This window comes from Manis pentadactyla, chromosome 17, assembly GCF_030020395.1.
Source record: "Manis pentadactyla isolate mManPen7 chromosome 17, mManPen7.hap1, whole genome shotgun sequence".
Taxonomy (NCBI): domain Eukaryota; kingdom Metazoa; phylum Chordata; class Mammalia; order Pholidota; family Manidae; genus Manis; species Manis pentadactyla.
Genome location: NC_080035.1, coordinates 36,657,504 through 36,674,980, shown reverse-complemented (window position 1 = coordinate 36,674,980; position 17,477 = coordinate 36,657,504). Strand labels below are relative to the sequence as shown.

At 38.6% G+C, this 17,477-nt stretch overlaps 1 protein-coding gene across 13 annotated transcripts in view; it reads right to left on the bottom strand.

The window, feature by feature from the left end:
* LMO7 (LIM domain 7) overlaps positions 1-17,477 on the bottom strand; it is a 192,186-nt gene that overhangs the window by 121,729 nt on the left and 52,980 nt on the right. For all 13 annotated transcript variants that reach the window (XM_036893911.2, XM_036893917.2, XM_036893906.2 and 10 more), the window contains one exon: positions 4,650-4,720. In XM_036893911.2, the coding sequence (XP_036749806.2) occupies positions 4,650-4,720 (71 nt within the window). Of the gene's footprint in view, positions 1-4,649; positions 4,721-17,477 lie in introns of those variants that run through there.

Below are 17,477 nucleotides of genomic sequence, written 5' to 3'. Positions count from 1 at the left end.
ATCGGCAGAATTTCCACTGCTTCAGTAAAATGTGACTGTGAAAATAGAAGTGAATTTCTAAGTTATTGTTTGCCAAGCTGACCTTCAATTTGATACAGTACTTTCTTTCAAAATATATTAAGCTCTTCATAAATATAAATTACAGAAAAAATTGACTGTGAATATGAAAAAGAGCTTACAGATGCAACCATAAAATACAGACATGAAGAGAAAGTCCAAAAGTTTTTAAATTATCTCTATGAACTTGACTACTTGCATTTTTGTTCACCTACTACTGGATTATCAAATAACATGGAAAATTCAAAGTTTATATTGCTTTAAGTGTAGAAAAACAGTTTTTATTATTTTAATGCAAATAGATATACTATGGATCAGGGTCAATAGGTAGTGCTGGCATCCTGGAGAGCTGTACAGATGCAATTGTCATCCTCAGGAAATTCAAAACCAAAAAGAGTTCTAAGAAAAGGGTCTTTCCCCTTACAGAAAGAGCTCTGGGCTTCACTTGGAGCACTGCATACAGGTCCCCAAGGCCCACTGATGCCACTGGCACTCAGTGTGTGAAAGTCTCACAAAGGACAGAGGAATCTTGCGTGAAAAAGAAGTGACAAAGTTCTCTATCTTGTCTGACATCTTAAAACAATCACCTGAGTATCCCATAGTAAATTAACAGGAGTATTTTTCTAAATAATTAATTTCTTCTTATATCGAATGCATCTTTAATAATGTATGTGCTTTTAGGAAGATAGTACAGTGGTCACAGGGCAATTATTTGATTTAAAGAAGAAAGAGAAATTGATTTCTCAAACCAAATAGGTAAATATCTTGCTCCATTCTTTCCAAGCTGCAAACCATGGAAGAAAAGGCCTGGTGACAGTGTGAAAAGAGTTTTCTTCATAATGCGAGCCAATGAATTAGAAAAGGCATAAAATAATGCATGGCTCACTTAGGACACAGCAAAGACTTGGCATTATTCCAGTGATGGGAGGTATAAACTGACTAACAAGAGACACACCCAAAAAGATTACCTTCAAATACGTCTTCTTACTTCATAAGGAAAATAAAGAATGTTTTCTTTTGAATATTTCTAAGATTATAAGATGAGTAACTGTGAAAGTATTCATATTACCAGTTGGATAAGTCCCAACTAAATATGTTTAGACAAGAGAAATAACTCTGCTAAAACCACAGAGGAAGAGAGGATTGTGGACATTCACCTAGTGGCAAATCTCATTTTTTTAAGCATATAGTAAGGTGGCCTCCATGACCACTAATGAACACTGATGATAGGAGACATATTAATGAATACTATTAATAAAATTCAGAGAGAATTGTAACAAGGAGCTGAAATCACCTTAGAGACTCTCATCAATTTTTTTAGTAATTAGAAAAACCCAAATTTTACATTTTGTTCCCATCTCACTGTCCAGTAAAGCCACAAGAGATTACAGTTCTAAGGTATACAGTAAGGAATTACTATAACAGACTTTAACCAGTGGAGTACCCCTTAGCCCTCAACTCAATAGCTCCCACGGTCAAACTAAATGATACTAAATCAGTTAACAGAAGGTACTAAGTGCGATAGTCAATAATATTAAAAGGCATTAAATGCACATAATTCTCATTACTCAGATGTGTACTCCTGTCTGAAACCTAAGGGCAGAGTTCATACCCAATTTAGACTATCTGAAATGTTGGTACACTGCCAGTTGGGTTAAAGCTATTTATAACAGGCTCACTTCCTCCAAACCTTGACTTTGATATTTCAGAATGTCAGTTCAAAAAGGATTAACTACTACTGAAGGATAAAAGGCTGCTGAAATTACTAGGTAAAATAAGAAGAAAACTCTTTAATGGTCATAATGAACTAGGATGCCTAGAGATTTTAATAAGCAGCAAGCAGAACCTATATTGCATAAGAATCGGTAATTCTCTGGCAGTAAACCATACAGAAGTCAGCTGTTTGCTGCAAGAAAATGAATTCAGTTTTAAAATATCCTAATCATATTTCAGCTAAAACTTGAGATTTCTTAGGGGTAAAAATATTCTCAAAGACAGACAGCTTACTATATTTGCCATTAATTTGAAAGTCAGGGCTTATAACACCAGGCTTCTGAATGGCTGATTTTGGTTTCCTTTCAGGCACTCTACCTTGGGCAGATGAGACCGACAGTGAAGCCTACATAATCATTTCGTAGACCAGAGAGCTAGGATTTCTTCATGTAGGGATTTATACAAAATATAGTTACCTGGACATTTTTTTTTGGTCCAATCCAACACTATACCTTTAAGATTAACATGCCTTTGCTAACCAGTGGCTATGAACAATGTGAGTCACAATTAAGAGAAAAATTTTTTTTTCAATACAAACATCATACAGTAAGTATTTTGGTGTCATACGGTCAAGTACAACTGCCAATTACCACAGCTTAATATTTACTTCTGCTGCTTTTGGGAAACATTCACCTGAGTACTGGGTACTAAATAGATTGATTTGACTTGTCTGGTAATGCAAAAAAAAAACAAACAAATTGATGTTATTTCAATTAGGAAACAATCTAAGAACAAACTTTTGGAAGTTGTAGATTAAAGTGACTTGGTAAAAAAAAACATATCCCTAAACATGCATCCAAATGTTTGCTGTGACCATTGAGGTAGAACTTACATATTTATTCTAACAGTACTGCCTGTGGTCAAAACAGATTTTCATTACTGGTAATAACATGCTCATCCTTTCAGTTTAGGTATAGTTTTTGGAAGTCATCTCGAATTATTCAGAGACCAAGCTGGTTCATAAATTGCATTTATGAGTCCCTGTCCAGTCACTATCAATAATGCCTGGTGACCCAGTTATGGAGGCCATACCCCAAAAAGGGGATCCCCCAAAATGTTTTGAATAATTGCTGGTCACTGGAAGTATATAACCACAAAGTGACTTCTTTGTAAAGATCACCTCTTTGGGCTAAATGCTCTAATATGTCTAAAAGCAAGTCCATGCTTCGCAGGCATACAACCCACCTAAACCCACCCAACTCTTATACTGATGTGTGGCACTGAAGTCATTTCACTGCAAACCTCTAAATAGTCTACACTCACAGCTGAGGTAATTGCAGATCACATGCATCTTTCTAACAGTCATTTTTTTCCCGTCCACCTCTGAACACAGTAGAACACACTTAAATCCTATAGTTTTCAAATCAAGATAAAGTGATTTCCTATCAGTGAGCAACGGGGCTGACCACATGGTCTACCAGATTAGTTTAAACAGTATTTGGCAACGACCATTCTGAATGTGACATCAGAAGATAAGAAACAGCTCTTAAACTTTACTTATGGCCCTTCTTCATATCCTGTCCTGAAATGTATTAGGTGGAACCATATGGAATTGACATTTCTGTAGATCGCAGAAGACTGAATGTCAGCAACTTCATGTTATTCAATTTAACAGTACCGCTCTAAAACAAAGAAATTTGGACATTTACCAACAGAGCTGAGGAAACAGAGACTATTATCTACATGGCCATCTTCCTAGCAACAATTTATATTTATACAAAGTTTGATACTTTATAAAAACCTTAGTATATGTATTATGGAATTTTGTAACCCTGATCTCCAGGTTACAGATGAAAAAAAAAGGCTCAGATGTTCAGTCACTCAAATGTCCAAAAGTAATGGAGCAAGGAATCAAACTCGGGCCCTTTAACTCCTGATCTTTGCTGCAGACAACCTTTCTTAAAAAGGATAATCAAAGTCATCTAAGTACAAGTCCATACACTCCCCAGGGCTTACTTGTGGACAAATTCCATAAATACCTATGTGATAAGTGCCTAGACTAGAACACTTGAGTGTTTTCAAAAATGTGGGTGCGTACTCAAGTTCATTTTTATTATTTATTTGCTGACTTCTACAACCTGCACCCTCACCCAGGACGTCATCCTTAAATCCCACAGGCTTGCCTGTCCCTCACCCCACAAGGTCACATATTTGGCTAACTGCACTATGTACCCATGGGGGAACAAAACATTGTATTAACCATACAAGGTAGGCCTCATACCATCAATCCTGGCACCAGCCTATTTTACTTATGATAGCCTAAGTCTGGAATGTGATTTTTCAATAATACCATAGTAATTGAATAAATGGCCCATGAGTCAAATTGACTGTGCTATGTAATAACTCCACTTTAAGCTTAAAGGAAAAATTTGCTACTGCTAAATTTGTTTTACAATCATCACTATTTATCAATGAAGAAAACAGTTTTATAATTAACTCCCAAACCAGGCAGTTCCGTATGTTAGAGTATCTAGAGTAAGTGATAGTGATAGCTGGTGCAATGTAATAAGGCTTTCCCCTCAACCACCCACCCTTACTGGCCCATTAAGCAATAACAGAATCTTTCTTGTTTACTAATTTAAAATAATATATATTTCACCAATGCTATCTTTAGATACAGAGACTGATAACTCCTTTCTACTGTCTGGTACTGTGGGGGTGTCAATTTTCAGGGATCAAATTGCACTTGTTACCAAGAAAACGTATCTGTGACTATGGTGGCCATGGAGACGGGAGTGAAGAAACCTCATAACATACACACACACACACACACACACCTTTTGCTTTTGAATTATTTTTTAAATGCTTTAAATACTTACTCACACAACAGAACACCATTCTCTAGAGAGGCTCGAAAATCTTTTGTTTCAAAATTCTTCTCTGTTACTGCCTGAAAGATAGATTTGGGTGTTAGTTTTCTCTTAATCTGGGACAATGCACAAGTCAAATTCAGTATTAGATTAATATACAGCTACGGTTACTTGGAGGAGGTATCTCTAAACCAACGGTTGTTCCCCATAAGAAATTACATGAGGTTCCATGTCACAAGAAGAGAGGTTAACCATTTGAATATGAACGAGTATAAACAGAAACACAATGAGAATTTTTCTCTAATGTACCCATTTTATGGATAAAACTTAGAAGTTAAATTTCCAACATACTTTCTATTTTTAAAAAATGGGTGATCTAGTCTATTAAAAGTAAATAAAAGCAGATTAAGATATAAACATGAAATACCAAGCACATACATTTATCATTCATTTTAATTCCATCCTCAAATTCCTCAAGTTTTAATCCAAACTAAATAGTGGAGGACATGACACTCCTTGAAAGCATTCATGAAATGGCCCTGGGTTGTGTAAAGAGATATTTATGAACATCTTAGGGAAACCACTGAGTCCTGACAAAGAGAAAAAAGGCAGAGAGGGAAGATGGCACATATTTTAAACAGACAATTCCCCCCTTCAGGGTATCACATATGAACAGGCCACCTACGGTTACTACCACCAACATTCTTAGTGAAACTGCTAGAAAAATATCTACAGCTCCTGTCTCTCGAGAGTGGGTTGGTTAGGAGGGCAGGGGATGCCAGGGGGGAATGGTGGCAGAGAAAACGGAGGCTGTACTGGGAAGTCTGCCCCACAAACAGCGCCTGGGACTGAGTCCCCAGCTAAGGGTGTGGGCAGGGTGCACTTCCCCAGCAGTGACCCCAGCTGCCCCAGAGATGTACCCACCACATGCCAGCAGGAGTTCTTGCTCCACCTGCCACTTCAGGGAGAAATATGATCTTGGAGACCTGATTTGGGGAGTCCCTGATCACAGAGCCTTGGTGAGCTCTGGGGCTGCTGTGGTCCTTACTCTCCACTGACAGCTGTACAGCCCACCCAGCATATCTGCACATGTTCCGCATCTTTTCTACATGATCCGACACTTTTATAGCTATAGCCATAATGCCTGTTAACTGAAAAAACAATGGCTAGTTTTAGAATAAAAGGTAGTTTTTCATAAGCTGGTTATATAAATACAGACAGGAGCCTGGGCTGGGAGGTGACACACTCAAACGCAGGGCAGAAGTTGAAGATCCCTTCCTATACGTAGCATTAATCTACAGATGGGTTACATTGCGGCATGAATTAAACATTTACTGAGTGTCTGTTACAGGCACTTGCCTGGATACTGGGTGATCTAAAAAAAGATACAGGCAGGACTTCCCTCAAAGACCTCACAGCCACAAAAGTAAAACACAACATTTTAAAGTACAGTAAAACACATGCAAACAAAATGGCACAACCCATTGGGGATAACCTGGAGTGGCCCCTGGATTATCCCAGATAACCTGTGCAGGGCAGACTCTATTGAATTTTCCCCAAATAGATGCAAAACAAACTCAAGGTGAGCACTGATTCTAATTAGTGAAAATGTGTAATACCTCATTTATCTGGGTGCTCCTATCTAACGCCAAAAAAGCATGAAAAAGTCCCAGGATCACCCAAAGCTGACGCCAATGTCCATTCTCTCTAGTCTAAGCAAGTCCTCAGAGCCACTCTCAAACATCCACCACTGAGAAAATCTGGCCATTATCTTTCCAAATAAATGTAAATTGGAAGCCATGAGTTAGAGGTCAAAAGGTTGTGCCCTGCAGACACAGGACAGCAGTGAAGAGTGACAGTCAACAGCACTGGATGAGCCCATCCAGAGGCAACCCAGCCAGTAACAAAAGGTAAGGAAAAAGGGCTCACGCCAGAAAGTATATTCAAATCCCACACTGATTACCTAAGAGCAGTGTAATCTTCAGCCAGTTAAATGACCTCTCTGAACCCCAGTCTACTCATCTGAGACAGGGAAAATATCATCTACTTATTAGCTTGCAATGGTCAAGATGCTGTGCAATCAAATACCTGAAGGCAACTAACAGCAGTGTGTACTTAACCTCATCACATGCAACTGACCTTCAAGTTAACAGTCTGAAACACACTCCAATAATTAACCCCCAGTGGAATACCTCTGCACCATATAGACAAGGCTGAGTTCTACTCTGAATATTACTAATAAACTAAAAATAGTGGAATGTATGGGAATATGCAGAAATATTCAGAAAATTGTGCAGAAAGGTTCATATCCCAAAAAAGACTATAGATAGGTAAAAATCATAGTATATAGATTTCAGACCACCCCCCATGTCAAAATATTAATGTACCTTTGTACACATATATAACAAAATCTAATAATAATGATATATGACCAGACTCCATTTATGCTGTATTTATAAAGAAGACAAAATATAAAAACTACTTTTTAAAATAATAGTCTATATTTTGAGGATATGGGAATCTGGCATGCTCTGTACACTACTGAAGGTAATATTAAAATGACACCACCATTCCAGAGGCAATCTGTGATACATATGAAGCCTTAAATATGCAGACTCTCAGGAACATCACATGCAGACCTAGGAATTTACACTAACACCACAGGACAAGAACACAAAGATATAAATAGAAGAACTGTTTCATAGCATTATGTATAGTAGTGACAATTAGAGAAATATCCAAATGCCCAACAATAATTGATTAAATTATGATATAACCATAAAACAGAGAACTCCATGAAATTTAAACTGAGCATGAAAGTAGACTCATTACTTATCAAGAATACTTATTATTTATAAAGCAGTTTGTGAAACAATGCATGAAGTATGCTTCCAAGACTATAACTCTGTAAGTATGTATTATACAAATAATATGAAATAAATATATTAACAGTAATTGCTTCAATGAGGGGGAATTAAAGCTTGTGACTTTTTTATTTCTTATTGAGTGGCTTCTTGTGCAATAGATGTACAAATTACTTAATATTTACAAAACAACATTCAAGAAAGGTGAGAATCCATCCAATGTAGGTCTATTTTCTGTAGCTTCTACCTATAAAAGATAAGGGAAGACAGAAACACCAGTGTTTGTGCTAAGTAATTTTTCTCATCTATGAAAGCCACACAATTCTTAAATTTAATAATTCTTAATTTTCCCTTCCACCAGGAAGATTGAGGCTCAGAAAGTTTAACCTTCTAGAAAGTTACCGAACTGTCCACATGCAACATCAAAAACCTACAGTATTTTATAAGTACTCAGTCAGATAGTGTCTCAGCTGCATCAGACACTAAACGTTCCAGTAAACTAAAAACATTAAACTGTTTTCAATCTGTATTTAGATTTTTTAAATCTACTTTCAAAAACAGTTGTCCATCGTTAAGGGTACAAAAGATAACTCAGTAAATAAAGAATGTCCGGTTAACTTTTTTTCAATTTTCTTGAATAAAAGAGATTTGTGTCTTAATGCATGAGAAACTTTGTGTGTGAAAAAGAAACAGAGAGAAAAACAGAATGTGACACTTTAAACATTAATAAAATGCAAAATTCTCTGTAAATGGTTTAAGAGTCTCCCTGGACATTTTCATGAACATTACAAAATGTTTACACTATATATACTAGCTACTTCAGCCTCCATAACTCAATCCATGTGATCATCGTAAAGTAAAAATTTTAATTAGCAAGTTATATATCCATTTAACTATAATTTCACCTAAACTCCTCCTAAAGAACTAAAACAAAAAAGTTTTTCCAAGAGTTTCAAACCAAAAAAGAAAGCATAAATAAATAAATATATATATATATATATATATAAGATTTTCTGGTGCTATAGAGACTGCCTGGGCTATATTCCTTAACAAACGCACAACATGGTATCTACCATGGTGGTGTGAGAACAGGTGGGGCTCTGATGCTTGTGGATCCCAGCTCTGCTGTTTTCTACATGTAACTCTGGACAACGTGCTTAACCTCTTAGTTTTCTCATCCGTGCATCTGAGATATAAAGTGCCTACCTCACAGAGTTGCACTGAAAATTAAATAATTAAATGGGATCATGCATATAAAGCACTCAGGACTGGCCTGACTCCAGAGGAGCAGTCATAAATGTCAGCTAGCACTATAATTAGCTGTTACCATCCAACTGCAGAGTGAAGATTGAAAGTTTCTTCTCAACAAACTAAAAGTCCATTTTGCCAGACCTAATACCTATTTTACTTGCAGAAGACATTGAGTTACCACATTATGAAAATCCATTAGATTACCTTCTGCATCCTAGAAACTGTAAAAATTACAGAGATCTACAAAAGACCTTAAGATAAAATGAAGGCAGTGTGCTCAAAAAAAATTTAAATCATACTTTAAGATACGAGCCCATCTTTAAGAATTCAGTGTGCTGAAGGAAATTCCAGAATTTTGAAAGAAATGTTTGCCTAGTAGTTCGAATTTAACAATTACTCATTGCGTTTTTCAATAATTTTGAGCCTTATTCACTAGCAAGATATTTGAGGTGTGATACATTTTACGTAATGAGATTGTGATTCACAGCAACTAAATAAATAGAGACCACGTTTCCCACTTCTCAAAAGGGAACACAAACAGGATCAGTCACTATGTAGGCAAACAGCCACACCTTGTCTTCTACAAAAACTTGGCTCTCTTCCTCTTTTTTGACACTTTCATATTTTCCAAATACAGTTAAATAAAATCATGACCACCTGAAATAACCTGAGAAGTACATCAGATGAGAAAACCTGGAGTTTAGTACTGGACCCATCTCACTACACAATTCTGAGAAGTCACTGCTCAGACCCTAATTTTTAAAGGGAAAGAAACATTTGCCCCATTTACTTCACAGTACACAAATGACATGTGAAAATATTTGACCCCTCAAAAAAAAAACACAAAAGACTACACATTACAATTGAGCCTGCTGTGTCTTCCAGCCACGTGTCTCTGCATGCTGACAGGTCATCCTATTGGGAAGAAGCTAAGTAACTGGGCCAAGTTTGAGCCTCTAGGGTGAGAGACTCCCTGTGAAGTTGTAATTACCCTGCCAGAGCATCTTACCAGTGGAGCAGCACCGTGCAAGCCTTCTGTGCCCAAACACCTGCCAAACCTGTCTTACCACCTGTAACCTCCAGAGAGGCCCTTAATAGGAAGTTTTCACAGGGCATATTTTGTGGAAGAAAATATTTGTCCACTGAATATGCACACAGAAAGTGCCCAGTTCACACATCTCAGAAAAGCTATTTCTTTTGTATGAAGGTATTGCTACGCATTTATGTGAATGTATTAATATATGAATGTATTTTTAAACGAAATACGTTAATTTAATAAACAAACGGGAATTATCTTCACACTCTTTACTGTGTTGGTAAGGGTTTTATTTTAATCCTCTCCCTGGATGAGATTCCCCACTAATAGAGCAACAGGTCTCTAACACTGCATCTCTCAGTTCCAATTCTGGCCACATAATCCAGATGATTTAAATCCCACACATTCTGGGAACTTCTCAAAGACCACTTCATAGCAGAGTGGTTATCAGCACAACACCTACTAATGCAAGTCAGCAGGCACTCGTCTTGTTTAAAATTTTCAATGCCTTTTAAGCAGCCATGTAAAAGATGTTCAGAATCCCAAAACCACTCTCCCCCATATTTCTGTGCAAATCCCTGTGCAAAACCACAGTGCCACTTGAGCTTCTTTTAAAAGAGGAAGAGGGATATCTGCTGACAAAACTCCACGATGAGCTTCAACTGGGCTCACAGTTGATTCCAAGTTAATTTACTTATTAACTGTAATAGATTGGTCACAGCATTTAAAATACACACATATATGTGATCATCACCATGCCAATCATTTCAACAACTGTAATGCAAAGAAGAAAAAAACACCAAGGAACATTTCCCATCGGAAGCCACTGTGGAACACAGGAATCCCATCATGAAATAATACATAAAAGATGAGTCTGCCTCCATTTTTTCTCTCAAAGAGATGACAGTGTTGGCCTTGGAATGATGGAGGCCGAATGGGGCATTGTTTCCACAGCCAAAAGCCCCTCATCAAGAAGATGCTGTGCTTTACATTCAGTCTCTGAAGCTGCCAAAGAATTAAAAACATCCCTCTCTTCTTTATTCCATTAAACTTCATTCATAAAGTAACCATTATATGATCCCGATGACTCGGCAAGACAGGTTGCTCTACTGGATTCCATGAGATGTCTGTATCATTATTTAAGATGCAATAACTTTCACAGATCTCATTGTTCACACCAGCTTACAAATGTAAGGATTATGGAACACAGTCAACACATTAGGTAAAAACTAAACATAATTTAAATAGAGCAAATATCTACCTCTTAGCTCTTTCCATTCCCACAGTAAAATTACTGAAAGGGTTATTCACAATGTTAGAGAAGCCAGTTCTTCCCAAAAGGGTGGGCTATGTCCTTTTTAAACTACCCTAATACTGCATCCCTAAAAAAATTAAAAAAAAAACAACTTGGAGTCCAAAAAGCTGAGATGAGGTCTCAGACTCCTTCCTTATGTCATGAAGACTACTTCTCTTGAATTCTCTGGGCCTCATTCTATAAAGCTATAAAGTAGGTACCCAAATTATGATAGCCAACACTTACTGCTTCATTTGTGCACAAATTGCCCTTAATCTTCACAGCAGCCCTCTGTGGTAGGAGCTCCTACCCAGTTTTTACAGGAGGAAACTGAGTTACAACATGGTTGCTTAAGCTAAGATCTAGGTCAGTAGTACTGTAGCTGCCTACACAACAGGCAGTGAGCAGCAAAGGAGAGTGTCCATGACAGCCCATGAACTCTACAATGGAATTAGGGACCTACCCACCCATACATGTTCCGTCATCCCAGTCCACACTGGATTCTCTTAAGGGCAGGATGGTCTCACCCAACTTCTCATTGGTTGAAATATAACTTACACATAACAGTTGCTTATGTTAAATCTAATTACTCTTCCTAAGAATATTCAACCCACAGATATTTTCAGCAAGGAAGAACAAGATTAAAAAACAAAAAGACAAAACTGATAGTTAAATTTCAGATGTATGGTGGGGAGGGGAGATTCATTGTGTTTTGGAGGAAGGACCTGCGTAAGTTCCTGATATCATTTGATTCAAGTAGCCTTCCACGGCTCAGGAATGAACCTATCCTTGTCAAGAGTGCAAGAACACATTCAAGAGTCCATGGAAACCTGTCATTCTAGTGATACACCTCTTCAAAAGGGAACATTCCTGGCACTGAAACCTTCCAAGTTGAGAGCATGTCACCACTATTGGTTTGCTACATGAATTTTTTTCCAGACTAAAGAATGTGTTAGAATTTAACTTGCCATTTATACTATCTTTCTTGATTTTAACTAAAATACTAAAAAAGTATCTATTTCTTCATTCATTCAAGAAGCAGTGACAATGCTATGTATATCCCTGACATGGTGCTTGGCTCTAGGACCATTAGAAATAAGCGAAGCAATTATTGGAAATTCCTCTTTAAAATTCTAACCCTGTTTTGAAATACGTAGTCAAAATGCTATTTTAAACCTAGGCATCTCTCTAAAAGGTGGTTAATACTCTGAATTACAGCATGTTCTTGGTTAACATGTATATTCAGCAAATGACAGATAATTCTCGGGTCACTGGCCTTTCTTAAGATCTGGCATTGTACTGCATAATATCCTGGAGTGTACTAGGACTATTTTGCCAATACTAATATCACTTGATAGCCAAACCAAAGTGAACTCAGTCTTCCAAGATACTGGCAATCAGAACTGCACAGATTCCTTCATTCTGAATGGAATCCAAAGTGTCAAAGACCTAAACATTTTCCCCACCTCCCACTTCACCTTCTCTTGGGAAAGGCCCACAAGTCTTGACTCAGCTGGGAAGGGAAAACAGACAACAAAATGCAAAGCTCCCAGTTGTGTCCCCAGATAACTAAAAGCCAACTATCTCCATAAACACTCAAAACTCTCACTTGGTCATCATTAGGCCAATTGTCAGTTACACTGAGATTTGGAGGCAAAATAAATGAGTTTAAACATAACTTCTCATCCAGGAGAAGTGGCTACTTCTCTACAGTTACCAACTTTTAACTTACTGTCTCAAATAATTTTTGCTCAACTATAGTAATTAAAAAGCCAAAAAAAAAAAAAGAGAAAACTGGAAATAACCAACTAAAACCCAGGGAAGGAAGCAAGATTTGCTCCAGGGTTGACTATTTGGTGCCAGGTTTCATCTAGATATGAAATCCTAAACAATGGGAACCCTACTAGCAGCTAGTTAAGTTCACAGGAGACATCACACAGGCTCAAGTTTTACAGCTATACTTCATTCTGTTAACAATTACAAAAACAACTTCTAAAGGGTAAAGTATAAAGTACATTTTGTCTATAAACGCAGGTTCATGCTCCAATTTATGCTGGTGCAGACAATAGGGAAAGTATTCCAAGAGAAAAAGTCTACCAAAAGCCTACCCTAGTTCATAAATTATTTTTTCTAGAACAAAGAGTTTTTTAAATTCACTAGCACACAAAGCATATATAGATGTGAACATCCATTATCAGGATATTTTAAGTATAGTTCAAATGCTTAATATAATCATGGGTTCTCAAGCATCAAGAGACGTCACTGGTTTTTGCAGAAATGTCTCACACACACATTAGCAAGTCTCAACAATTACCTGCTTATCTCCCAATGAATTACTATGAGAGTCATCACTGTGGGAAACATTCATTTGGGGAAATGTGTGTCTGTGGTACAGGTGAGAGTTACTACTTATTTTATATGAACTTCAAATTGATGGTTACACTCCTGGCACCTATGATATGCTTTACTCTACTATGTTAGTTTAGAATTAAGGGATTGAGTCGAGGTGACCTGTGATGTAGGAGTTCCCTAAATGATTCTAGATAGATTCCAACTGCAAGCTAACAATATAGTCCTTCTGGTACCCATCCATCGACCTGCCTTCCATTCAACAGTGAATTTCTAGGAAGCAAAAAGAAAGTTATAATTCTGTTCCTATGTACATATCCAAGAGAAACAAAAACATATGTCCCCACAAAAACTTGTATATGGATGTTCAGAGCAGCATTACTCATATTACCCCCAAAATGAAAAAAAAAGTCCATCAAATGATGAATAAATAGAATATGGTATAACCAAACAATGAAATATTGCTCAGCCATAAGTGGTATGAAGGACTGATCCAGGCTACAGCATGGATGAAACTTGAAAACATGGAGCTAAGAGAAAAAAGCCAGACACAAAAGACCACATACTATGTGCTTCCATTTATGTGAAATGCCCTGAACAGGCAAATACTTAGAAACAAAGTGTATTAGAGGTTGCCTGGGGGTAGGGGAAGGAAAGAATGGGGTGTGACTGCTAACGGGTATAGAGTTTTTTATTGTAATATTTGCTTTACTTTGGTGGTCCAGAACCAAACCCGGAATATCTCCAAGGATTGCCTAACTTCACATTCATGGCCCCTACTGGCCTGTGTTACTAACAGAGATGTCACAACCCACAAGCTGACCAACCTGTAGACATGTTTTGTTTGGCCCACACTCTATGCTGAAATTGGGAAATATGGAACAAAGATCTGGATGGCTAGATTCTCTTTTAAAAAAAGTAACGGTCTGGCAACATTGGGCATGCATTAGCTCATAGCCACAGCTGGCTGCCCCCCACTCCCCTCTAAATGACAGGCTGCCCTGGAGAGAACACTCTCCAGATAGTGGCAGACCCTTCGCTTCATCGCCTTGCGCCCACCATCCCTCCCCGCTGTGCACCATGTGGCTGGCCTCCACTACGTGGGCTGTTTTCATTGTATCTTCAAGGCCTAGCAAAACTCCTGCCCTGCAGAAAAGGACTCTCACTTGTTGACTCAGAACTTAGCATGCAGAGGAAATCACCTGAGGTGCTTGTAAAACAATACAGCCCCCAGGCCTTCCTCTAAGAGATCCTGATTCAAACGGCTATATTGACACCTGAAGTCCACCTTTTCCAAAAGTGCCCTTCCTGAATCTTGCTGAGAATGGCCTCTTATAAACACTGTTTTAGTGTGACGTTTCTAGGGCTCTTGTGAGTCTTCATTTCCTTAGAAAGAATCCCTCGCGACTCTATAATAAACGCCCTGAAAGTCTAGAGACCGAGATGTCAGTTCCTGCTCTCTGCTACCACCTGCTGGCACGTTCTGGGTACTGCAGAGATATAATCTGCAGCCCTGGGACTACTGCCCTGCCTTTCTAGATCCAGGTACATTTTTAAAAATACAAAATAATTCAAAAACACCATATCAAGTTACATTTGGCGAACAGGGAAAATAGAAATATCTTACAATTTTATAAACCTGAATCTTTTTTAAAAGTAACGTAACACTGCTAATCTGTACTAACTCTACAAGACCTTCTGATGTGTTTCTACACAACTGATTTTGGACCACACAGATTTTGAGACTTTTTAGGGAAACACTTGCACATTAAAGTTTACAGTCTGTTTAATTATAGATTTTGGACTCACTATGTGGAATAATTTTCTATCATAATGAACTGTTCCAAAATGGAATGATCTGCATTTTATTTTTTGGAGAAAGTAAACTCCTAATATAGAAAATGTTCAGAGGCAAAACACAGGTAATTCACCCGTGTGGGAGAGCTTTCTAAGATTCCTCTCAATACTGTGGTTGATCTCTCTCATCTGAGAAAGCACCAGGAATTTCGTGATTCTGGGTTCCATAAGGCTTATCAATTTAGGTTACACATGGATTTTGCTCTCCAAGCCTGGAACTATAGTTCAGAAGGGAGATAATATGGGCAGAAAACCAATTATAACAAGTTGGTTTTTTTGTCTTTGCCTGAATGTTTAGGGAAAACCCAGAAGGACCCATGGCACAGGACAGTTGGGTGTGACAGATGTGGGAGGAGGAGAGTATGGGTTAATCTGAAGGTTTCTCAAAGATGATTACTTCACCTTCCTCAAAACTGTGAAGCTTGACCTGCCAGCCACTCCCTCTTTCAAATTCTTCTTCATTCCACCTGCTCGTGCTCTACCTCCACCTCCTAACCTTGCTCAGTCAAGTCCACACTCCAAACAAGGGGTCCTAAATCCATAGCTCTGGTCCTTCCTGAGGCATCCCCCGGCCTCACATTCCCAGCTGAGCATTTCTCTGGAGCACCCTTACATCACTGCAAAGCCAGACTGTAAAACTGACCTCACCCTTCATGCAAGACTGAACTGTCTGCCACGCCTCATTTCTCCATCAAAATCATACCAGTGTTGTCCCAGCTGCCCGGACCCAAGAACATGAAAATGAACCTTACTTGTCCCCTTAAGCCCATGAAATTCCCTCCACCCAATCTGGGCTTCTCTTCTGGTGAATGGAACACATAGATAATCTCCTACTGCTCTGCCTTAATCACCTCCTTATCTACTCCATACTTCAGTGTCCACTATCATTTCTTAAAAATCAAAAAACACTGTCACAAAAAATGATGGCTCAGAATCTTCCACAGGTCCCTGTGGCCTATATAAAGGCGTCCTTCCTACCCTCAGGCTTTTTGTCCCTGGATTCTCATGCATGCATCCTTGATTCTACCCAAACACAAGAAATCAGTCCTCCAATACCAACATCCCTCCATCTTACCTCAAATTTTCCCTCTCTATTGTGTCCCCCAAACACTACTGCCCCCAGAAGATTTCTTCTCCTGCATCGTTGGTAACTCTGATGTTCTGAGCCACTGATTCAGGAGTCACACCATTCTACCTTATGTCACCATTACTTGATTATCGTCTCTTCTGTCCCAGACTGAAACTATGTTGAAGTCAGGGGCCTCCATCAAGGTCTTGCACATCTCCCCCTGCCCTTCCCCTTGTGTAACATGAACAAGTCCTCCTGAGTAATAAGAAATAATTAACTCCCTTTCCAGGCAAAAAGTTTAAAAGAGAAATTGCTGCTTGAGGCATTCAGAGTAGGCTTAATTCAGACTCAGAGACTAAAAGAGCCCAGCTCAGGAAAAGATTTTGACTTTCTGACAAAAACACAGGTGTGATGAGATCGAGCAAGACCACAGAGCTGCCCGACAGCCACAGCAGGAGCCAGGAGGAGGAGGAGGAGGAGGAGGAGATGGGGAAGGAAACCAGCCTCCCTGCCTCTCAGATTACAATCCAGTAGAAAGAGTCCCAGGTCTGACAGATGGTACCTGCGCATGGGAAGACACTCTGAGAGCCCCGGGCAGCACATGAGGGACCTAACTAATGCCTTGAGGAGAAAAGGGAAAGCAGAAAAGCAGCGTTAACTAACATTTTCCTTCCCTAACAGAGAACAATGACAGTCATCATACATCTGGAAACAGAGAATGGAGCCAGAAGACAGAAAGGCTGGAGGAAAATAGATGCAGTAGAGGTAGGGATGAGGACAAGGCATGTCACATGAAATAATTATCCACCAAGCCTAAAACAGAGCCAGACGGCAGCCAAGGACAATGGAGACCTGCACACGCAATATGAAATTTTGATGAATTCCTCAATGGTCACACAATGAAAGCCCATATTCCAGAAACGGGCTAATAATGTCAGAAATGTTGGTGCTACACAAAACGATGTAAAATTGCCTTCATTATTGACTCCTATTTGTACATTTTTCCTAATGTGGTTAAGAAGTGCTTTCACTGATGAGAATGCTGTTTATATCATGAAGAATAATCCAGGTTGATACTCCAGGCCACTGTATTAATTGTATTATCACAGAAGTCCAG